The sequence below is a fragment of the Trichomycterus rosablanca genome, chromosome 11 (assembly GCF_030014385.1).
Source record: "Trichomycterus rosablanca isolate fTriRos1 chromosome 11, fTriRos1.hap1, whole genome shotgun sequence".
Classification (NCBI taxonomy): Eukaryota; Metazoa; Chordata; class Actinopteri; order Siluriformes; family Trichomycteridae; genus Trichomycterus; species Trichomycterus rosablanca.
Genome location: NC_085998.1, coordinates 23180603 through 23206109, shown reverse-complemented (window position 1 = coordinate 23206109; position 25507 = coordinate 23180603). Strand labels below are relative to the sequence as shown.

Genomic DNA, 25507 nt, shown 5'->3' with positions numbered 1-25507 from the left:
ACTCACTTTTGTTGCCGGTGGTTTAGACATTGATGGCTGTATATTGAGTTATTTTGAGGGAAGAATAAATTTACACTGTTATATAAGCTGCACACAGACTACTTTTCATTGTGTCAAAGTGTCATTTTGTCAGTGTTGTCCCATGAAAAGATATACTTAAATATCTGCAGAAATGTGAGGGGTGTACTCACTTTTGTGATACACTGTATATGGCCATAGTTAAACTGTAAATTACTGTAAACATCAAACATTAGAAGAGGTGACTATGAACTATTCCTAGTTGAACTTTAAACTGTAAGTTGACTGAATTTAACAATTCAACAATATCATGTTTACAGTTGAACTGTAAACTTCACAGTCAACATTATTAAACACCAGAGGAGGTGGCCATGAACTAACATGAGAGTTCACAGTTGTACTTATGGTCAAACTGTAAAAGTGACAGTAGAACTATAAACTATTATGGTTCAACTGTAAACTTTACAGTTTTACTGTAAACTTTACAGTCAATATTATTAAACACTGAAAAGGTTACCATGAACTTCGTGGTAACATGAGAGTTCACAGTTGTACTTATGGTCAAACTGTAAAAATGACAGTAGAACTGTGAACTATTATGGTTCAACTGTAAACTTAACAGTTTTACTGTAAACTTCACAGTCAATATTATTAAACACTGAAAAGGTTAGAATGAACTTCATAGTGACATGAGAGTTCACAGTTGTACTCATGGTCAAACTGTAAAAATGACAGTAGAACTGTGAACTTTTATGGTTCAACTGTAAACTTAACAGTTTTACTGTAAAACTTCACAGTACATTTTTTCCTGGGTTAATACTTTTTACTTTTACTCACTGCATTTCAAAAGAAAAATCTGTACCTTTTACTCACTACATTTTCAAAACAGGCTAGTTACTTTAGTTTTAACTAAATACATGTATTTATTGGTTTATTTTATCTCTTTATCTATTTATTTACGTATTACGCAACAGGCAGTTCTGTTCAGGCACCAAATCGGAATCCTACCTGATGTGAATCAATTAATTTTTTACCCACAGGAGATGTATTTGATTAGTCTCGCTGACGCACACACGCACGTTTAATGTTATCCAGTTCAGTCTGATAAAAACCCTAAAATAGGGCTAACAGTGAAGATAAATCTGTGACGTGTGTGTGTGTGTGTGTGTGTGTGTGTGTGTCTTTAAGAGAGATGTATAGTAGGAGATGCTCTGTTCACAGTATCGATATGAAGCAAAGCGTAAGTTTCTTTTCTCAGACATTTCTCCGTGTTTGCTGTTATTAATGAATGTTGCGGTTTTAAATAAATACCAGCTACTGGAACATTTTGTGTGACTCGCTTACCTTTAAAAGCTCAGGCTTAATTAAACTGCTATTACGACAGAGTGGTAGCTGAGTCAGACTCGTTCTGCCTTTGGAGCTAAAAGTTTTCTGTCAGTCAAAGTAGAGTATCCTAAACTAACGAACTTAGCAAGTGATATACTTTTGCCTCTTCATCAAAAACAAATTTATTTTTAATTTAATTAATTTATTTATTTTAAGGGCACGCTTGGATTCACAGAACTTTGAGAACCAGCTACTTCTGAAACTAAATAAAACATTTTGGGTCTCTTTGTAGATATTGTGTTTGAGTGGACTTAAGTGTAAAAAGTGTAAAACTTAAAGTGTAAAACCTAAGCTGCTTTTGTGTGATAGTGCTTGTGTACCTCCCACAAAAAAGATATCATGTTCACAAAACTGAATTTAAAATGATTTTTTCTAAAATTACTTTAAATTTTTTACTTGAAGTACATTTACGGTGATGTAAAAAAAAATTGTATGCATACTTCAACTTTTACTTGAGTACTTATTCTACCAGATTACTAGTACTTTTACTTAAGTAAGCAACTTGTGTACTTCTGCCACCTCTGCACAGGAGGAACCAACTGGTTTGGAAAACATGCTGTCAAATCAACAACAGCAAATTACCTTTCTGCAGGAACAGAATGCTCAGGTTGTTCAGGTGTGGCAATTTTCTCACAAAAACCAACCACCAAGCAACCAAATCCTCTTGTTATCAGGTGAGGTGAGTCAACTACTGTACCTGTTTTTCTTCAAATTTGTCCAAACCCATGAAGTATGATGGAGACCCCAGTTCCTGAAGAGGATTCTTACTTCTATCTTCTAGATTAGCTCTATATCTTTAATAATAATTTTAACTTCTCTACAGAAAGTGCCAAACTAGCTTCAGGAGTCCAGTGAACAATTGCTAAACCTGCACCAAAGTCAGAGAACCACTGCAATCTATGCACTCACTTTTTAAAAACTGGTAGCAGTAATGAGCAGACCCTTATTACAGCCTATCGACAAAGCCTCCACCAAGAAGTACAAACGGAGCTGGCTTCCCATCATGACTCCGTATCTCTAGACAGACTAATCAAGTTGGATAACCTACTAGGAACACAACATCCTATCCCTGTATTCATGCCACATCCCTCAAAACCAGTTGCTATCAAAGCAGAACCTGAAGGTGAATACTACCTGTTTGTCATTCCAAGAATGTTCCTACAGAATAAATAATAAATTGTGTCTGTATTGTGAAGAGAGAGAGAGTTAATCGATGTCTTTCTGGTCTTGTTAAACAATACAATAAACTGGTACAACCCTGCCATTTACCCTTGAAGGAACAAACCCTTAATCAAAATCCCCTAGGATCAATTATCATTAATTATCAAATCATGCCACTATCCCTCCTTATCAAGCCAGATCACTATGAAACTCTCTACCTTTGTCATTAAGTCCCTTAGATTCTCTGAGGTCATTAGTCTTCCCTGGCTCAAACAACATGAACATGACATCTCCTGGTCAGGCAGCAAAATCATGGAATGGTCAAAAAACTGCAGTAAGTCGAGTCTCCAGTTCCAGTGCAGTGCTTTACAGCCATTAAAAGCCCTGCCAGTTCCATTCTTAAGCCTTTGATGCACAACCTGGGTCAAAAGTGACCCAACTGAGTTTTTATTTTCTAAATCTTTGCAATAAATTAATTTTGTCATTCAAGCTTCCATGGATTCCTCAATTAACTTGTTTTTGATCATCACAAATCCTTATATCAGTTTTTATATTTTTTACTTTTTTAATAAAAATCATTTTTGTATCACTACCCTTCTAATGCACAACATGGGTCAAAAATGACCATTATGTATTTACTATGGAATTTGACAGGAACTACTGACATTTGTAAGTGTTTGTAGTCAAAAACATATTTACTGATCTTTTGAAAGACAACCAAAGATTATGCCCTTGAATCTTGAATATATCCAATACTATTTGCTTGCTAGCTGTTTACATATTCTAGTATAGATAGCTTTTATTAGCTAAGACAGTAAATACATGAATAACTAATGTGCATATGAAAATATTCTTGAATGGATGAATATGAGTCATTTTCCACCCATGTTGTGCATTAGAAGGGGTTTGCTTAGCTTGTGCATCAAAGGGTTAACAATATGTCTGAGACATATCATGAACTTAGTGAAGTGTTTAGCAAAGTAAATGCCTCCCAGCTTCCCCCTAACCAACCATGGGACTGTGCCATAGATCTCATTTCTGGGGTTCCTCTAACTCAGGGTTATTCCTTTTTTTCTATTATACTTTATGCATTTTCTCCCAATTTAGCATAATCAGTTTATCTTCCGCTGCTGGGAGATCCCTGAATGCAGTCGAGGCGGGTATATTGCTGCTCATGGCTCCTCCGAACCACGTGCAGACCTTAGCAGAACCCTTTTTCACCCATGCATTCTGCACAGGCACCTCTCTATCTGCTAATCAGGGTCCTTACACAGCATTTGAAAACCCACCCACATAGTCCGGTAGGCAATGGAAATAACGCTTGCTAGATGGTGCCCAGCCGACCGGTGGCAATGCCAAGTTTCGAGTTCAGAATCTCGGCGCTGGTGGGCAAGCGGAATATCCCACTGTGCCACCTGGGCGCAACTTAGGGTTTTTCAAACTTTTTTTAAGGACTCACATTTTGTTAATGACTTTTTATGCGTCCCAGAAAACACAAACAGCGCATCTTACTCTCTCTGCAATAGGTCTTTGTCAGTCACGTGTGTTTAGTGTCTGTGACGTCACCGAAGCACCATTGTGGGGGTATTGTTTTGGTCAGCGATACAGTGAAAGTAGCAGCAAAAATGCTTGCTTTACTTTAATACTATTTGTAGAAGTAAAAGTTAGAGAAGCAGACGTGAGGATACCATACAGATACAAACTTACCAAGGATACCAGGGTCCGTTATTTGGATAAATTATCATCTGTTAACAGCATTGATAAGCTAAGTTGCTTGCAAGTGGGTGGAACTGTGACAATGCTTGTAGCGGTAAATTGTACAATCTGGTCCCACTGTGGTTTACAATAAAGTTTTTTAAACCCTGGGTCACGACCCTTAGAAAAAAATGGGTCGCAGAGAATAATAATGATAATTAAATAAACTTTTACACAAACATGTTTGTGGTGTTCACAGATCAAACAACCTTGAATATATAAAGAACACAATACATATTTCCTCACCAAGTCAATTGGATTCTTTTCCTCACTTTCGGTCTTCAATCCTCTACAGACAAAAAAACTGTCACGACAGGGAGGCTCCAGAATACAGAACAGGACAGTCTAGTTATCTACAAAAGACATTAAGCTATATTTACCATGCAAGAAACTGTCTCCTAGATTAACTGGTCTATTTCCGGTTCTTCAAAACATCATTAAGGTAACATACAAACTAGCAACATACTTTCCCCAGCAACCCACCTCCCTTGTTCTGCCCCGTGCTGAGTGACCGCAGCACTCTCGAATACTTATACTACCTGATTACTAGCACCTGAAACAGACCATCAGTGTGCCCCTATTCTCTAGTCTCATTACACAGCATTGTACCCTTTTATGTACTTTCACTCTGCTCCTTGTTTTCCTCATGTTTCCTTGTGATTCCTAGTGCCCTTGTTTTTTTTTTTTTTACTTTACTTTACTTTTATGTTAATGATTTGGGTGGGTGGCACGGTGGCTCTGTGTGTGGCACTGTCACCTCACAGCAAAAAGGCCCTGGGTTCCCAGGTGGGGCGGCCCAGGTCCTTTCTGTGTGGAGTTTGCATGTTCTTCACATGTCTACGTGTCTCCACGTGTCTGAGTTTTTTTCAGGAGCGCCAGTTTCCCACAGTCTAATAAACATGCAAGTGAGGTAAATTAGTGATACAAAATTGTCCATGACTATGTTTGACATTAAAAAAACTTGAACTTGAATCCTGTGTAACGAGTAATTACCTGTTCTGTCATTTGTAACACTACACCACTGCTTCTATTACATGTACCAGATGCACAATTTGCACATACTGTTTTTCTGTTGCATACCATATGCTGTATGAATGCACCCTATTTACTTACTTACTTTATCTGTATAAGTTTCTCTTATTCCTCACTATCCATCCATCCATCCATCCATCTATCTATGAATGTAACCAAACTGTGTAAAACATGACGTTAAATTCTTAATAAATAAATAAATAATAATATGGGTTAGCATGTACAGAACTAGACTAAATGTCAGTTATAATAATAAATATTATAGTGAATATGACAATGTGACAGCAACATGATGTAATGTACCACCTGCCATGCCCATGATGGCCAGCAGGGGCACAAAGGCCAGATTGCCTGAATGTGCAGTTCTCTTTAAAATGCACTTGAAAGCATTCGCTGTGCCTAATTAAAGCAAATCATTTTAAGCATATCCTGCTTATCTTGGGGTAATTATAAACTAAGCTCATCGCTGGGTCCTCTTGTTTCCTGCTTGTTTGTCTGTGTGTCTAGAATATAACAGAATACCTTTATTTGTTATACAGTGTATCACAAAAGTGAGTACACCCCTCACATTTCTGCAAATATTTCGTTATATATTTTCATGGGACAACACTATAGACATGAAACTTGGATATAACTTAGAGTAGTCAGTGTACAACTTGTATAGCAGTGTAGATTTATTGTCTTCTGAAAATAACTCAACACACAGCCATTAATGTCTAAATGGCTGATAACATAAGTGAGTACACCCCACAGTGAACATGTCCAAATTGTGCCCAAAGTGTCAATATTTTGTGTGACCACCATTATTATCCAGCACTGCCTTAACCCTCCTGGGCATGGAATTCACCAGAGCTGCACAGGTTGCTACTGGAATCCTCTTCCACTCCTCCATAATGACATCACGGAGCTGGTGGATGTTAGACACCTTGAACTCCTCCACCTTCCACTTGAGGATGCGCCACAGGTGCTCAATTTGGTTTAGTCCATCACCTTTACCTTCAGCTTCCTCAGCAAGGCAGTTGTCATCTTGGAGGTTGTGTTTGGGGTCGTTATCCTGTTGGAAAACTGCCATGAGGCCCAGTTTTCGAAGGGAGGGGATCATGCTCTGTTTCAGAATGTCACAGTACATGTTGGAATTCATGTTTCCCTCAATGAACTGCAGCTCCCCAGTGCCAGCAACACTCATGCAGCCCAAGACCATGATGCTACCACCACCATGCTTGACTGTAGGCAAGATACAGTTGTCTTGGTACTTCTCACCAGGGCGCCACCACACATGCTGGACACCATCTGAGCCAAACAAATTTATCTTGGTCTCGTCAGACCACAGGGCATTCCAGTAATCCATGTTCTTGGACTGCTTGTCTTCAGCAAACTGTTTGCGGGCTTTCTTGTGCGTCAGCTTCCTTCTGGGATAACGACCATGCAGACCGAGTTGATGCAGTGTGCGGCGTATGGTCTGAGCACTGACAGGCTGACCTCCCACGTCTTCAACCTCTGCAGCAATGCTGGCAGCACTCATGTGTCTATTTTTTAAAGCCAACCTCTGGATATGATGCCGAACACGTGGACTCAACTTCTTTGGTCGACCCTGGCGAAGCCTGTTCCGAGTGGAACCTGTCCTGGAAAACCGCTGTATGACCTTGGCCACCATGCTGTAGCTCAGTTTCAGGGTGTTAGCAATCTTCTTATAGCCCAGGCCATCTTTGTGGAGAGCAACAATTCTATTTCTCACATCCTCAGAGAGTTCTTTGCCATGAGGTGCCATGTTGAATATCCAGTGGCCAGTATCAGAGAATTGTACCCAAAACACCAAATTTAACAGCCCTGCTCCCCATTTACACCTGGGACCTTGACACATGACACCAGGGAGGGACAACGACACATTTGGGCACAATTTGGACATGTTCACTGTGGGGTGTACTCACTTATGTTGCCAGCTATTTAGACATTAATGGCTGTGTGTCGAGTTATTTTCAGAAGACAGTAAATCTACACTGCTATACAAGTTGTACACTGACTACTCTAAATTATATCCAAGTTTCATGTCTATAGTGTTGTCCCATGAAAAGATATAATGAAATATTTGCAGAAATGTGAGGGGTGTACTCACTTTTGTGATACACTGTATATACATATACAGGTGTACAGTACAACATAATTCTTTCTTCACATATCCCAGCTTGTTTGGAAGCTGGGGTCAGAGCACAGGGTCAGCCATTGTACAGCACCCCTGGAGCAGAGAGGGTTAAAGGCCTTGCTTAAGGGCCCAACAGTGGTTGCATGACAGAGCTGGGATTCGAACTCTCAACCTTTTAATTGATAGGCTGAAGCTTTAACCACTAGGCTCCCACTGTGTCTGGTACTGCTCGCGGTTTGTTAGGTTTATATGCCAGGGTGAAGGCTGGATTGGATGATCTACCTGGCTCTTTTTGGCTGGCTTTTCTGTGCAGCTGTCATAAGAGACAAATCCTGGATGTGTTAAATATGAATAATTTTGAAATATATGCTTATGTGGCAGGTAAATTAAAATTTTTAGTGGCATAGGACATTTTTAATTTTTAAATGACTACCCAAAACACACCTCAAAGCTTTGCAACAATAGTTTGAAGACAAAAGCTAAGGTATGTTATTTACTTTCCTCCTCGGTCACCGAATCTAAACTATGGGGCACCTAAACACAAAGGCAGATACTCATTAACATTGGAAGATTCTCTTTGAAATATTAGGAATTTATACCACGATAACTTTGTTCCATCAGATTTGGCAAAATCTTTACTCGAGTCTCATCTTTTTCTTTGAAAATCTACTCAGACAAAACTTGTGGATTTTATTCACTTTTCAGATGTTTTTTTAAGTTAATGCATTTGCAGCCATTGTTCAGCTATACGAAATTAGAAATTCTTACAAATAATATATTACATTAATAACAATAAATTCGAAAAACCCAAACATAACTATATATGGCTGATACTTCGAGTGATTTAATAAAACAAGTACGCAGCAGCTTCTTCTACCCAGAATACCTTGGTGAGCGGAAAGTGTTTGTTGACGCTGGAGTAGAAGCTCCGCCCCCTACTGGAGTTCAGTATAACAATACAGAGCGCAGGAGGAGGGTAGACAGAGAGAACCAGAGCAATGCAGTGCCGTGCAGAAATGGCGAGAAGATTTATTTGCACTGATGTTTCCGAGCGGGAACGCGAAAATAACGACGAGTTGGTGTTCAGGTGACGCTGCAGAACTTCGCTTTTAATCCTTGGTAAGATTTTACAACGAGGTGTAGTGTTTTACTGTGTTTAGACGAGTTTAAAGATGTTCCAATATGGTGGAATTGAAGCAGGCTGGGAGCGCTCCTGTAAAAATGGCCATGATGGGGCCAGCGCCAAGTCATCAAAATCTTATTCACTCGGTTAAATGCTTTAATCACAGCTTAAATGTGTACTTAAAAAAGAAAAAATTAAAGTACTTTCTTTTGGTCATTGCTTTAAAGAAAGATATAGCGGGTTTTATCGAAGGAAAAGTCTGTTTTTACTTACTACGCATTTAAATAATGCTTTGTCCTTGAGGAAGAACGACCTTGAGTGCGGAAAAACCGAATAAAATGTGAAAATATATTTTAAAAATACAAACTTCATGTTCACTATGTCTATTCTGAACGTTTGTGGTGACATTCAGTTGTTTTAAAGGTGTCTTTTAAAAAATTACCTATTTTAAATAGTTTTTTATTTATTTACCACAAGAAACTTATTGTCAAAATGTTATTTTTTTTGTAACGTTATTTTTATCACAGAATACAAAGTACTGTGTTCTATACACTTTATCATTTAAAACTAATTTGTATTTTTCTTATTTTATTTCTTGCTATGTATATAATTGTTACTTTTGTAAAATTGTATTCATTACTGCAATGTATTAAAGCAGTATTTTGTGCTAAATGTATGTTCTGTTTTATTTGTTGTGTTTTTTATCATGTATGCTGTATTTTCTCGATGTTAAATAACAGGGTGTTGGCTTTTAACCCTTTGTGGTTCAGAAAAGCTCCACATTTTCTTCTACTATTTAAAAGTGCTCTTTTACCTATTCTTTATTCCATATGTGGTTGTATGTGAATTATCATTTTGCCAGGTACATATTGTTAACAGTCTTAAGAGTAAATTACAGAAAATATGAATATATATCCCACTAGTCATGTTTTTACTTTTTTTACTTGTCCCCACAGTGAAAATGTATGCATTCAATTATGTGATGTAAATGTACCTTATGTATGTTTATATTCATCTTATTATACTAGTAAGTTTGGTATATCCCAGTTAAATAAACATGACTATATGCACACACATTTTAAATAAAGTGCTGAGATTTTGTAATGTTTTAAGAATTGTTAACATCACAGATTCAAGAAATACAACATATCCACATTGTTTTTACATTAAATGCAACGACAAAACGTCTGTAAATGTTGATCTGACCAGAACAAATATTTTTAAAAAATTTCTTGGGTATAAGCTGAGTTGTATGTAAAAGTTCAAGTAGACGAGAAAAATATAGCTAATTATTTGCCCATCTTCTACACAGGCACATAACCACAGGGCAAATGCTGATGGAAGAATGTCCAGTTTAATTTGCTAACCAGGTAAGTGTCTACCCACTCTACCCACTCAAGTTGTCTTGCAACCACTAGGGTGTGCTATACATTAGCTACGTAACATTTTTGTTACTAATGTTTAAATTTTATTTTCCTTTAGCGGATCCAGTTCTGCATACTTGCATAGATGCTTGAAGAGAACGAGAAAAAGAATTAATTGTAAGTATTGTTTATCGTAACAATTGGACATATACAAGGTTAAATCCCCAGTGTTGCTACTGTATTATAGCATCGCTAATAAATACAATTTAGCGGATTCCGACTTTGTGGATTCCGTTTTCATAAAATTGTAGAAAAGTGTAACTGGAATTGGCTTTAGGTAAGTTAGTCAATAGATACCATTTCTGTCTTGGCTTGTAGTTGCTGAGAACAACTAATGATGTAGCCATATTAGCTAAAAGGTCAACTTTAAGCGTTTCGTTAAAACATGACCAGACATGTGTTTTTGAATTGTATAATTTTTTTTTTTTTTTTTTTTTTTTTTTTTTTTGCTTTTGCACCTTTTTCATTTTGGAAGAGTTAAAAAAAAAACTAAAAAAAAAAAAACCGCTCACTATTCTCGTCAAGTTTTAATTTAAGTGTTCCTAAAGCTGTGTATTATGCACATGTTAAAAATGGACCATGCTAGCTGTCAGTTTATTTAGTGCCACCTAGCCAGTACTAACTTTGAATCAGAAGTACCAACTATTGGTCACCACAAATGATTGGGGTAATAAATAAGGAAAAAGGTCTGCTGGTGTAATTAAACATGTTGCAGCTTTTAATTATGCTGACACTGGTTAAAATTCTGCTGTTCAGTCCCATGTGCTTAAAAAATTAATAAAAATCTTAATTACAAATGTTTATTCCCAAATTGATCAACGGCTTTATGATATGTCATGTCCCAAAAAAAAAGAAAACCTATATGTTTACTTGGATCAAGAGTTTGGATACACAGTTGCCATTATTTTTCTGTACTTTTCGTTTTTTTTAAACCTGGGTGGGGTTGTTACTGAAAGTTTTTCAGTTGTCCTCTTTAGACAATTGCCATTAAGCTTGGCCAGTAAGTTAATAAATGTTTTCTGAACAAACAACCTGTTGCATATTTTTGCATGTTCTAATGAGACCAATAGTAGCAGTAAGTAACTGTATTACTGATTGTGTTTAAAAGTTATAACCAATAATGTGCTGACTAAGCACATGTTTGTTAAAAGAAATAATAAGCAAGTTTATTTAAGCAAGCTTTATAGCTACTGTTATAGTTTACTCAAGTAAGCTTTATAGCTACTGTTATTTTGTACTCCACAGCAGTGTGAGAGAAATTTCTCTTTTTAGGTAATTAGATATTGACATTAAATGTTTGGGATTAGCCATTAAGAGCAGGTGTCAACATATGTAATTAAAGATGACACAAATATTCTGGGATTCTTGGAAAGACAACTAACACTAGTCAACCCCTACACAACTAATCAAACACCACTTGTTTAAAGATGTATCTACTTACCTAGACTTTCCGGGAATAAGAGAAATGCACTGGTGCTATGGATATAAATGAGTGATGAATATACTGATCGCATGGACTGACGTGTCATGCGCTAAAAAATTGAGCACTTTCATTTTTCCATGTTTAAACTTTTTTGGTGATAAACATGCTTAGTGTAGTGGGGATCAATATGTAATTTCTCATATTTAAGGGTGTGCAAACCTTTTGTAAAATTGTTAGTACAACATTAAACATAATTTTACTCATTAGTCTCAGACTAATAGAACAGTGGGTTAATTTTATAGACCCTTAAGCCCACCTATTTATTTATGTAATGTTCCTAAGCATCCATGTCTGCCAGATATCCTGTCATACCTTTGTGTCTGTTTTGTACTATCATGCAAATTTACACTAGTTCATTTGACCATTCTGTTAAGGGGTTAGGATTTAGTGAAGTATTTTATAAGTAGTTTGGGACACAGCCTCTATCCACAAGCACAAAAAAACACAAACATGACACGGGTTGGTAAGTAGCAGGAATTTAATGATCATTTTGATGCATTTGCTACCTAATTCATATAGGTTGCTTTGTTTAGTTGTTTTTGGCCCAGAGCTGATGAACTAAGCTACACACAAGGAGCAAACACTGCTTCAGCTGTGACTGTTAAAATATGTTTGTTTTGTAAATTTAACAGCAAGTCCACTTTAAAAATGGAAGTTCTATTTTTGTATTTGTGGTTACCAAATCATTCTGTGAATTAGGAACATATACTACTTTTCAGTGTAAAATTCACCACTACTTTAAGCGCTGTGCAATTTATTGGCTTTTGCCAGACAGCTTGTGAAATGGAGATTTTTCACATGGAACTCATTTAAGCTATTAAAACTCTACATAGGAATGAGGTTCATGCCATCATTACACTAGTTAGCACAATGAGCCATTTCCATAATGTTTACACTTTGGTTACATTCATGACAGGAACAGTAGTTACTCATTACACAAGGTTCATCAGTTCACAAGGTTATATCAAACACAGTCTTGGACAATTTAGTATCTCCAATTCACCTCAATTGCATGTCCTTGGACTTTTTGGTGTAAGGCGTCAGTGCTACCCACTTAGCCACTGTACCGCACCACAATGTTGAACATCAGTTTGTATAACTAATATGACTTATAACACAATTTCAATTTAGACAAACCCTGTAGCTGTTTGCCCTTAAAATGGTTTTGACAGTCTCCAAAATGCTTACTAGTAAGCTTTTTTATGGACATGACTTCTTTGCACTGGCAGACATGGCACCACTCACTTTTGAAGCAGTGAGGGTACATTGAACTGAAGGAAGCAACAGTGGTAGCTCATTGGTTATTGTGCTATACTATGGGGAAGTTGCAGGCTCAAACCCCATGAGACCCTCAACCCAATCACAATTGTGGGTCACTTTTAATACATGTAGTAGTGAAAGAAAACTTCTAGCAAGTGTAGTTTTACCAAACTTCATCTTTTTTTTTTTTTTTTTTATATCATACTTTACAAATTTCTAGTCTTTAATACATTATTGGTGTTGGCTCTGCACTTTTTATTATTCATTTTACTGAATGTGTGCCAGTCCTTTCAGTAAGTGGAATATTTATATAAGTGGAATGTAAGTAAGTGGAATGTAATTATATATATATCCTTTTTTTTTTTCTCAGCAAAAGAGGCCCACATGATTGAAGACGAGGAAAGAAGACTGCTTGGTAAGTTCACAGGTTAACCTTGTTGTTTATGCGGCATGTTGTCTGTTTACTTTTTGTAGTTCATGTGCTCAAGCAGTATCTTAAAGTCCGAAGAGTAGTGTCAGCTTAGTGGTTTTAAGCCATGGTTTTGTATCTAACCTAAATGACTTGCCATACCTGGATAAAGTGACATAAGGCTTCCTGTATGACATATTGAGCAGACACTACTCGCTTTATGTGGGGACGGACATGTGATTACAGGTTTTTGTAGTTTCATGAGTAAGGTTTCTAGTTTATCTACATGACGTTTCATAAAATCCTTAAGTTTAAGCCTACATTCACACTAGCAGTGATGCGATTTGATGCCGTTAGCAAAGATCATATATTCTGAATGAGACCTGGTGGTTTCTGTCAATAGAAAATGGATGGGATTGGCACTAGAAAAAAGGTTCTTGAAAGTTTGCACAGATTAGGGGTGTGGTGACAAACTGTGGAATTTGCTTTGTCATTCCCCTGGAATTTCTTAATTCTTAATTAGTATTTAATTCAATATGGCCAAGTACGAAATAGTGTTACATTATTAAACAACCAGTTCTGTCATCCTTATGTGGTCTTTGCTTTGAGACCCAACTCATGTTAACTCTCATACATACTATTTTTTGACCATTAATTATATAGTTTTTAATTTGTGTTGCTAAAGATGTGTGTTATGCACTTGTTAAAAATGGTCCATGCTAGCTGTCGTTTTATTCAGTGCCACCTAGACAGTAGTAACTTTTAAACAGAAGTGCCAACTATTGGTCACCATAAATGATTGGGGTAATAAATAAGGAAAAAAGGTCTGCTGGTGTAATTAAACATGTTGCAGCTTTTAATTATGCTGATTCTGGTTTAAATGCTGCTGGTAATTCCCATGTGCTTTTAAAAAATTAATACAAATCTTAATTACAAATGTTTATTCCCAAATTGAATTGGCTTATTTGTGACAGTCATGATTTAGTCATGAATAAAAGTTAAGACTACTGGCAGAAAACTGAATTGATTATATTATGTTTCCCTTGATGTACACCTGTGGCCCTTTTGAGCCAACATAATTTGGGTAGTTAATATAAGCAGCATTTTACTATTCTCTGTATCAGTTTAGTACCACATCAAAAACCATAAATGCCACAAAACAAAGTACAGTTCTCTATTTATGGTCTAAATAAAGTGGATAATTAAATAAAGACCTTCAAATCATAGTGCTTTAGTTATTGGCTTCAGTCTTACGGACTTTAAACGAAAGGGGCACAGATACTTCTAGATAAAACACTAAAAACATGAAGCTTAATGGCAAGCTTTTTAGTTGATTTAGTTGCCCTGTAGTCAGACCAGCAGTGGATTATTTTTAATTAAAAAAAAAAAAAAAAAAAAAAAAAAAAAAAAAAAAAAAATTCCCCCATTGGTGGGCAGTTCCTGATCTTAAGTCTACTACTGGTTACTTGGCTTATAAAGCAGGGTTGCCAGGATACACAACAACATGGATGTTAGACACCATTTTGCAGACAACATTGATAAACCATACTTGTTGAGGTTATTACTTGGCAACTCTATATACTAGTAGTGATTAGTGCCTTAGTGTGAAAATTTTCGTGTGCCTTTTTGAATTTGATTTAATTATGTTTTAATGCAGGGAATCTCAGAATTGGTTTATAGTGCAATTTTTACAAAAAAATTTAAGTGATATGCACTTAGTGTTTTATGCTAACCCACCACCTCTGAGATCCGGGTATGAATCTCTGTGGCGCTATCGGCCAGCTGGGCATCTACAGGCCTGATTAGCCTTAATTGGCATTCTGTACCAGAGTATTCCAGCCTTGGACCAAGTGTTTCCCTGTGGAACCAGAACATTGTGTCCCATAGATTGATTGATTGATTAGATATAGATAGATACAGAGTATGGTGGTGGTATATGACATTGCCATAATTGTTTAAATATTTTTGATATGGCAAATCCCCTTTCGGGAAGCCTGTAATTAGTCACGAGATCAGAACACACATTTAAATGTGTCCACATTTCTGAAAAAATTGAGCCATTTAATCCTCTTAAACCCTTATTTTACTGTCAAAACTACGAAGAAAAGATTTCTAATGTTTTTACAGACCAGCTTATTTGTATTTTTGTAAATAAAAACTAATTTACAATTTGATGCCTGCAAAACTAAGTTAGAACAGAAGGCTACCACTGTGTCACCTTTCTTTTGTATTACACTTTTTAATGGTTTGGGAACTGACAGTTTTAATTGCTGCAGTTTTGGAATTTTTGCCAATTCTTGCTTGAAATAGAATTTTAGGATGAATTTCTTGGTGCAGTGGTATTCAGTGACGATGGATTTTTGAAGTATTCGTGAGCCCATGTGGTGTTATTTATTACACTGCCTTAATGGTTCTTATGCTATGCTGCCCTGGGGGCTCAGAGGTCACACATTTAACAGTGGTTTCCAGCCTTGCCTAACATGGAGCAAGAGTTCTCTGGATTTCTGAAGTTTTTTTTCACAGTATTCTGTCCGATAGACATTGAAAGACCTCAGTTATTTGCAGTATTGCATTGAGAATTGTTCTTTTTAAACAAATTGATAATTTTCTTAGAAAGTTTGGCACAAAGGGGTGTAACATGACCCATTTTGCATACAAAGACTGATGTTATTACTAATTGCAAATTATTAATTCACTTGCTCATTATGGAATGTTTTTAAAAGGCATTTCTTAAATTCAATTACGTTTTGCCCTTTTTTGCCTATCACAACTTTAGGTGGTCCGCAGGCATCAAGTTTAAAATTTAATATTTAAAAAAAAAAAATACAATTAAGTTGTTCAGCTTCAGAATACAGTCATTTCTAAAAGTCAATTACAAACTCCTGTTTTTTTGCATTAGAAAATGTCCCAATTTTCTGGAAATGTGGTTTGTATAACACTTATTAAATATGTTTTGAACTGGGTTGAGAGCCTATTAATAAACTACAATTTTCCTCTCCCCTTAATTTTAAGTTCGTAAATATTGCTATTTATTACATTACATTTAAATTAGCATACATGCCCAACACTGCATATATGATGTTTCTTTATGTGCATTCATTACAATATAATAACCAGTTAAATCGTAAGGCATTGTTTCTCATTTCCCAAGCCGGAATTGTTTGCTTTTGCCTTAAGTAGCCATGATAGTGTGGTGATATCAGTTGGAAATTGTTGTTTAATATTAAGTTTAGTAATAGCATCATACCATCATCATTGGTACTATTGTAAAGCAACCTCAACTAGATAAGTGTGTGCATGACAACTTATTTTAGGAAATCCCAGAGATGCTTTGCCTCTTGTGATGCCCTGCTTTCTATTTTGCACATAACTAACTAAATAACATGAGGTAGCTGTAATGCACTACGCTCCCACTTTAAGCAGTTCTACCACCTGCATGTAGGAATGGATTTGCATCAATGGGGTGCTAGTGGTTTGCTTATTGGGTATTTTTGCTTCTTCAGGTTTGTGGAAATTGTAGCACTAGAAATTGAAACACTTCTGGTATCTAAGTTCACAAGCCAGTCTCATTGGTGACGCACATGCTTTTGTGTAAGGGAATAATTAGCCTCTTGTATAGTGTCAGTGCAAATCACCTGGGCTGCAGGTTGAGCTAGAGCTATTCTGACAAGTTTGTGTGCGTGTGTATTCAAAAAATTCACTGATTGCATCGTTAACATGTATCTGTTTTCACTGGTTATTATGTTGTCGTTTAATTCCACATGTCCGCCCACAAGTCCCATCCATCACTGCATCACTTCTAATGTAAAAGTTTATTTTTGCAAGTTAGCTCAGATGAAGGCGAGTCTTTCTAAAGTTCAAGTTACTAAGTATGTACGAGGGATCTTTAAAACGCTTCCGCACTTTTATATTTTTGTTGGAAAATATAGGAGGAGTAGTAATTGACTGTGTCTGAGAGACTGAGAGAGCTTATGGCCTGGATTTAGCGCCATCTGATTTCCACCTTTTTGGACTGCTCAAAGAAGCTTTAAAGGGAGGAAGATTTTCATGTGGTGATGTGAAAGCAATGGTGCATCAGTGACTATTTTTAACCAAAAAATTTTTTTGCTGATGGCATTAAAAAGTTGGTATGATGCTGGAAAAAAGTGCATCAGAAGGTGACTAGAAAATTGATGTAATTTGTTTATGAAATTCTTAAGTGCAGAAACTTTTTGAAGGACCCTCGTACAATACAGCTAAAGAACAATCGTTTAACAAGAATTTTACATGCTTTTCTAGAGTATTGCTAGCTTTGTGTTTTATGGAATGCTATTTATGGATGTTTGCATTTGGAGTTTACACGTTTTTCTTTCTTTCTTTCTTTTTGGTTTTATTAAGACCCCCTACTGGACAATCGAGTGGAGACTACAGCTTTTTTCAGGAAGATTCGGGCTCCGATTTATTTCACTGATTTTATTTATTTGCTTTGAATTTGTTGTGCAATTTTGCTTGCACTTGTATACAAATGTTTATCATGTTTTCTTTGAGTTAAAATGTCTGTATGAGTTTTGAGAAGTCAATTTTCTTAAATAAAAAAAAAGTTGTTGAACAATTTTGACTTGCTTCCATTGGTTTGGGAAAATTTGTGTTTATTTTATTCTAAGCTGGTTTAATTCTGACAAACTTTAAGAAAATGTGACCATACGTTTACAATTATAGCTACTACTACAGATCCATTGCACATTTTTGGACGAATGTTTTAGCGTGCCTTTAAGAAGGGAACCTGTGTTGGCCCGCACCCTAACAGCAATTTGTCTGCAAACTTTTTAACCAATTTTACTTCATTATTAAAGGAATATTCGGATTTCCTCCAGCCTGCTCGACCTATGGAAGGAGAATTTTAAAACGAAGCACACATTTGTGTCTCCCAGTGTTTGACTTGTATCAAATGGTGAAGAAGTCCTTTAAAATGGTGTCCTACTAAAATGGTGTCCTGCAGAGTCCAAAACTCTAAAATGGCTTCCAATATCTCATTTCCTGTCAGGGCAGGAAGTGATGGTGTACAAAAGTGCATTTTCTATCTGGTAAAAGCCAGCAGTATGTGGCTGTATGTGTAGTTTAGCTGGTGCTACAGTAGTTTAATGTGAGAATTAAAGCTTAATGTTGACTAGAAAGTGCAGAAGTAGTTTGATAGAAAGTAAAGGGGAGGGTCTTTGGTGCAGCACCTGGGTGCGGGTTCAGTGCACAGAGCGTCAATCACACTCAGTAAAGCCTGTGCTGTGTGATCTGGAAGGAGCTGTAGATGGCGGATGCGCCCTGAGAAGGGAAACCCGTTCGGCTCCTCCACGCCACTTCTCCCACAACTTTCATTAACTTCAGCGCTCGCTTTCCGACTCCTATTTAAACCTCTTCGAGCAGGGAGTCCCGTACAGGAATTTTACGAAGGTTTGCGCGGTGTTTTGCGGTTCGGTTTGCGCGAGTAGGAGAAATACTGAGCTTTAGCGGAGTCGTTGTTTTCTGAGCCTCGCGCTGGCAGCCATGGCGGTCCACCATTTTTAGTGCGCTGTGTGCGCCGCTTCACTCACTCCGAGCTCCATTCATAAGGCCAGTCTGCTTTCTCTTACATTGCTTTATCTTTTCTAATAACGCGTTGTGTAGTTTTAGGATATTAATATATTTACAGTCGTGAGGGGTTTTTTCCGGCTTTTTGTTGCCGGAGTCGGAAAAAAATCGACGTTTTTATTCCGGCTGTGAATGTTCCAGCTCCTGCATGTATTTCAGCCGGTTCATTGAATAGTTGTTTTTCTGTTGTATATTCCGGGTAAATCTTTTATATTTTGATTTCTTTAAGGATCTTTTCAATCGTCCTTTGTCTTGATGACGCAGTAAGAATTTATGCATGTGGATCTATTGCATTGGAAGTCTGGACTCGTTTGTTGCTTGACATCGACCTGCTATCATTTAATTCCCTTATGTTTAGCCCTAATATTTTTTAATTAAACTCATTTTCTTCCCGAAAACGTCTAAATCGAAGCTGCTTTTTGATCGTTCGTCACAACTCCAGGACTTTTCAGTCCTTTTAAGCAAAAGATCCGACCTGCATCATGGTATTACCCCCCAACTTTTGACAGTTTAATACCTGGATTAAAGATCATCGATAAAGCAAGATCATCGATACAATCATGTTGAAGAATAAAGACAAAAAAGACGGAGACGATGCTTCGGGCCATAGCAATGCTTCAAGGTACGATCCTGTATATTTTCTTGTGATTCCCTCATCTTGTCTTGATTGTTTACATTGACAGGCATGGTTAATCACCTGTGCACACTTTTTAACCACAGTTTTTGTAAAATTGCACGGTTTCACACCATTGACCTTGGCATAGTTGAATAGCCACACCCTGATTTTTACTGGCATTTCAGAAAGTGAGTGCCATCTGTTTGGGCCTGTTTTAAGATTAATGTATTCCGATCTGAAAGATCAGTTTTTTTTAATCATCCAACCATGGCTTCTTATTTACTGTTTACTTTGTGTGACCTTGTGTGATTAGTTTACACTGCATTGCACCATTTTGAATTTTAACTTTTGTTAAATAACATTATTTAAACACTTTGATCCTCACATATGTTTGTTTAGATTTTAAATCATGTATTAGATTAAAGATGTACTTAGATTATTAGATTATATATGTACATTTCTTGGATTAGGTTAAAGTATTTACTTACCAGAGTTCTTTCTAAACAGTCAGATTTTTTAAATGCATTAACAATGGAATATTTAGATTTTATTTACAATTTAGAAATTAAACCATTGCATGTATTTTTAACATTTTGGTGTATAAAGTGTGTTCTGCTTTATATGGTTTCATTATTTCCAGTCTGATTTTTCCAATCTTTCTCAATCACAACTTGCATGTGAAACATTTTAATAGGATATTAATTATTTGTATGCTTCTAATTTTTTCTCAATCCATTGCATCTTAACCCAAAATTAAATACAAGTAGGAATTTCTAAGTTGATTGTGTAGTGAATAATAATAATAATACAAATCTTATGGATTTTAATTTCTTGTATGTGTGGGGGTTGGTACCGTGTGCCCTGTCTGATTATGCCACTGGGTCCCATGAGGGCTTTCCTTTGTGGTTTTGGGAGCATCACTGCCTACTTGCACAGTTTTCAACATGTTTTTTTTCCCAACAGTCTTTCCCAACAGTCTCCTAACTTTTAACCAGTTGAAGCATGTGCAGGGATTAATGTATATTATTTAAAGTTTATGAACACTTTGTACCATTCTCAGTACAGCAATGACTCTAGATTGATAGTTATTATTGAAATGCCAACTTGAGTGCAGTAGTGCTACTGAAGTTCCTCTGGGTCATTGCTAGGGTAAAACCAACTAAAAATACCTAAGGTCAGATCTTATCACAGCAAAACCGGGAATAACAAAACGCTTTACCTTTACATGGGCCTGCACACCAATGGCTGCAAAAATGGAAGTATTTTACTCAGTGTTTATATCACAATAACACAAGTATTGTGCCTATTTAGAAGCTTTTTAGTTTAATTATTTCTACTCAATTTATGCATGTTTAAGATATGAATTCAAATAAACATGTTGCCACTTTTAATTGTCCCTGTTGCCTCACAGCAAGTAGGTCCTGAGTTCGATCCCCAGGTGGGGTGGTCCGGGTCCTTTCTGTGTGGAGTTTGCATGTTCTTCTCGTGTCTGCAGGGGTTTCCTCCGGGAGCTCCGGTTTCCTCCCACAGTCCAAAGACATGCAAGTGAGGTGAATTGGAGATACAAAATTGTCCATCATGTGAACTGATGATCTTGTTTAAGGAATAACCACAGTTTCAGTCATGAATGTGTGTAAACATGACATTGAAATCCTAATAAATACATTTAATTGTTCCAAATCTAAACACATAAGATATTGTAAATAGCTGTGATTGTATGTGCTAACGTATCAAATATGTTACCACACATAATCATGCCTATGTGCCATGCCAGTCAATGTATCCCACATTTATTCAGATCTGCCAGTGTACCATTAAATCTGTCGAATCCAGTCTGTTTTGGTTGTGACTCGGCCGCGACCCTGAACATTCCATCTCTGTCATTTTGAAATCTTTATTATACACAAAATACTGAAGCTTGTAATAATAATAATAAAAACCTATTTAACTGTGCACCTGTGGCTGTATGTTAATTATGAAGTCAGTACAAAAGTGTAAGTGGGAATTCAGAATTATCACACTGTACTCAAAGATCTGCTTATTTTCTGGTGGTATATAGTGCTAAAGCACATTTAAAGTCATGTATTCTGGTTCTCATGTTGCACCTCAGACTGAAAGGTTTAATCAAACCTATTTCTAATAAAATATGAACGATGGATGGCTTCATTTAAAAACTCAACAAGAATCGTTTTTCTCAGGTACATCTGGGCAACAGGTTTTATCTTCATTCTGTACATTATTATTTATTATTTCAATACCTGACAGCTCGGTGACTGAAGCCAGGACTTGGGGTGAATTGGATGCTGCTTTTGTGACCGGTACATTCCATTATTGACAGCAAACACAATGTCGGACCATGTCAGTATTTCTGTCCTGACTGAGTGTATGTTCAAGGACACGTCCTTTACCAGGCTTTTGGCAGCCATTTTCTCGACATGTTCCTCAGTTACAGTTAAGCAGTAAATGTCAGCCGGTTCTGACATGTCAGTGGAGTTTCATTTTCCTCTCTGTCAAACACGAGAAAAAGTAAAAATAACCCCCTGAAACGTACAGTAGTTTAACGTGTCTCTGCTGCAGCAAATGGCTGAAAGTCCAGCCTGAAAAGCACAAAATGGCTCTTGCTTTGTGGCTGCAGAGCTCAGAGTTGCACAGCATTGCATAAAGCTGCATGGAACTACAGGAAGGGAAACAGGAAGTGATCTAGAGGTCAGAAGTTTCTAGGCTGAATTTTCATTGGGCCTTACTGAGCTAGCAACATGGCAGCCAATCAGCGTTGAGCTAGGGTTAAAGCTGCCCCCTGGTTTCGTCACGTGATCTGTGAGGAGAGTCTGACTGGCTGGGCTGCTTTGTCAGCAGCTGCAGTGCTGGCTGAGCTGAATCACTACACACACACACACACACACACACACACACACACACACACACACACACACACACACACACACACACACACACACACTGATCATATACCATTCAAACCATGTATGCATACGGAACAAGTGTATTATATTAATTAATCAGTAATTGAATTATTTAACATTTTAGTTGATTTGAAAATGCTTTTTTGTTAATAGTTCATTACATTATTAAATACAAGACAGGTTGAGACCACTAGAACATAGTAATGGAAAATTAAGAACAATTTTGAAACATTTAAGTAAAATGTTTAACATTTATTTAAGCAGTTCTTAATATTTGACACTGCTAAAACAAGCATGTCTTAGTTGTGAAGTGTCATTTCTTTTTTCCCAAAGATCAGATTTTCATGGGCCTAATTCTTTTTAATAAAGCACGTACAGATTCGATCTCTTCACCCAAAGTCTGTTTATGTCTGCATCCATTGTTTACTTATAATTAGGGCTGTCACACGATTAAAATTTTTAAAGAACCAATGTAATCACAAACTAATAACTAAGCACAATTTGAACAGTTATGCACATTTTTATTGCAAGAACGTGTTTACCAATAAAAACATTCATAAAATAATGATAAAATTATTAAATCTAAATTATTTTTTAGAAAGCCAGCCAATGCCTATATAGAGTTCTTAACAGCTACCTATCTTTCAGCCATTTATTCAAAATGACAAGTCTGTTCACATTATCTGACAAAAGTGAGGATCTTTTCCTGTTTATAATCCTGCCACTGAAAACAGGCGCTCATAATATGAACCATTTCTAGATGCAACACCAGTGGTGTATCTAGGAGCTCATGGGCACCAGTGCAAAAAAATTTTTGGGCCCCCTCAACAAATTGCATATGCTGATAGCTGATCAGAATGAATTAAAAGTATTCACTCAGAAGTTACTTTTTAATGCACAGTTTTAGTTATTTTACTTAACGAAAATATTGTAATATAATAATAACGACCTGGCGAGTGCATCCAATGGGGGGGCAGTGAGGTGAGTGGTTGAGTTCATGTCGTGGAGGACCCCATTGCACCTGCCCCGCCCCCCCTGTAGTTACGCCCCTGTGCAACAGTATAACATCATGTCGACCCACATTGTTAACTATGTTAAAGCATTTATACAGTCCATTGCGATCCATTTAACAGCAGTGTTCGTAATGTTCCCATGACGTGTACAGTCTATGCGCTTTACATCCAAATTACACTGAAATAAAGTTGTCTTGAGCTCATTTTGTCTATCCGTGCGCACAGATGCCTGACGAGACAAATGCGCTCAGACCAAAGATGATATTAAAGCATCAATTAATAACTGATCAGTGAAAAAGTGATGATTTCTCACGCTTTTTGAAAATGATTATTTAAAATACCCTATATTTCGCAAAATGTAGCAGCAGCAGCAGCTCGAGTAATTTGTAACTCACGATGCAAACTGGAAAAGACCCGTGTTATCTCTACTGTATAAACACAATGTTGCTCTGTTAAAGCAGTGCAAATGACCACAAAGACACATATTTACGTGACACAAACATAGCCCAATAAAAAGTTTGATTAAAAATTGTAATTGCGATTAAAATTTTTACGCAATAATTAACGACAGCCCTACTTATTATTAGTATCTCTATCAAATATTTACAGTTACATTTTCAGCATTTAGCAGATGCTTTTATCCAAAGCGACTTACAGTATTGTGACATACAGGGGTTGGACAAAATAACTGAAACACCTGGTTTTAGACCACAATAATTTATTAGTATGGTGTAGGGCCTCCTTTTGCGGCCAATACAGCGTCAATTCGTCTTGGAAATGACATATACAAGTCCTGCACAGTGGTCAGAGGGATTTTAAGCCATTCTTCTTGCAGGATAGTGGCCAGGTCACTACGTGATGCTGGTGGAGGAAAACGTTTCCTGACTCGCTTCTCCAAAACACCCCAAAGTGGCTCAATAATATTTAGATCTGGTGACTGTGCAGGCCATGGGAGATGTTCAACTTCACTTTCATGTTCATCAAACCAATCTTTCACCAGTCTTGCTGTGTGTATTGGTGCATTGTCATCCTGATACACGGCACCGCCATTGGATGCACATGGTCCTCCAGAATGGTTCGGTAGTCCTTGGCAGTGACGCGCCCATCTAGCACAAGTATTGGGCCAAGGGAATGCCATGATATGGCAGCCCAAACCATCACTGATCCACCCCCATGCTTCACTCTGGGCATGCAACAGTCTGGGTGGTACGCTTCTTTGGGGCTTCTCCACACCGTAACTCTCCCGGATGTGGGGAAAACAGTAAAGGTGGACTCATCAGAGAACAATACATGTTTCACATTGTCCACAGCCCAAGATTTGCGCTCCTTGCACCATTGAAACCGACGTTTGGCATTGGCACGAGTGACCAAAGGTTTGGCTATAGCAGCCCGGCCGTGTATATTGACCCTGTGGAGCTCCCGACGGACAGTTCTGGTGGAAACAGGAGAGTTGAGGTGCACATTTAATTCTGCCGTGATTTGGGCAGCCGTGGTTTTATGTTTTTTGGATACAATCCGGGTTAGCACCCGAACATCCCTTTCAGACAGCTTCCTCTTGCGTCCACAGTTAATCCTGTCGGATGTGGTTTGTCCTTCTTGGTGGTATGCTGACATTACCCTGGATACCGTGGCTCTTGATACATCACAAAGACTCGCTGTCTTGGTCACAGATGCGCCAGCAAGACGTGCACCAACAATTTGTCCTCTTTTGAACTCTGGTATGTCACCCATAATGTTGTGTGCATTGCAATATTTTGAGCAAAACTGTGCTCTTACCCTGTTAATTGAACCTTCACACTCTGCTCTTACTGGTGCAATGTGCAATTAATGAAGATTGGCCACAAGACTGGTCCAATTTAGCCATGAAACCTCCCACACTAAAATGACAGGTGTTTCAGTTATTTTGTCCAACCCCTGTATTATCTAAGCAATAGAGGGTTAAGGGGCCTTGCTCAAGGGCACAACAGTGGCAACCTGGCAGTGGTGGGGCTTGAACCAGCGACCTTTTGGTTACTAGTCCAGTACCTTAACCACTAGGCTACAACTGACCTACATTATGAAGGTCCTGTACAAATATTTCACTTTTTATTGCAACGTCACAGCAAGAAGGTCCCGGGTTTGGTTCCGAGATGGAATGGCCCACGTCCTTTCTGTGTGGTGTTTGC

General features: G+C 37.4%; 1 protein-coding gene and 1 long non-coding RNA gene across 3 annotated transcripts in view; both read left to right on the top strand.

Moving 5' to 3' along the window:
* Window positions 1–8448: 8448 nt before the first annotated feature.
* Window positions 8449–17782, top strand: LOC134323683 (uncharacterized). Its single transcript, XR_010014078.1, has 5 exons — window positions 8449–8611; window positions 9928–9985; window positions 10098–10156; window positions 13153–13197; window positions 17569–17782. It is a non-coding gene; the product is annotated as an uncharacterized LOC134323683 (long non-coding RNA).
* A 433-nt stretch (window positions 17783–18215) lies between these two features.
* The window catches only part of chd2 (chromodomain helicase DNA binding protein 2), a 69227-nt gene continuing 61935 nt past the window's right edge, over window positions 18216–25507 (top strand). For both annotated transcript variants that reach the window (XM_063005301.1, XM_063005300.1), the window contains exon 1: window positions 18216–19414. In XM_063005301.1, coding sequence (XP_062861371.1) covers window positions 19353–19414 — 62 coding nt within the window. In that variant the 5' untranslated portion in view covers window positions 18216–19352. The remainder of the gene's footprint in view (window positions 19415–25507) is intronic.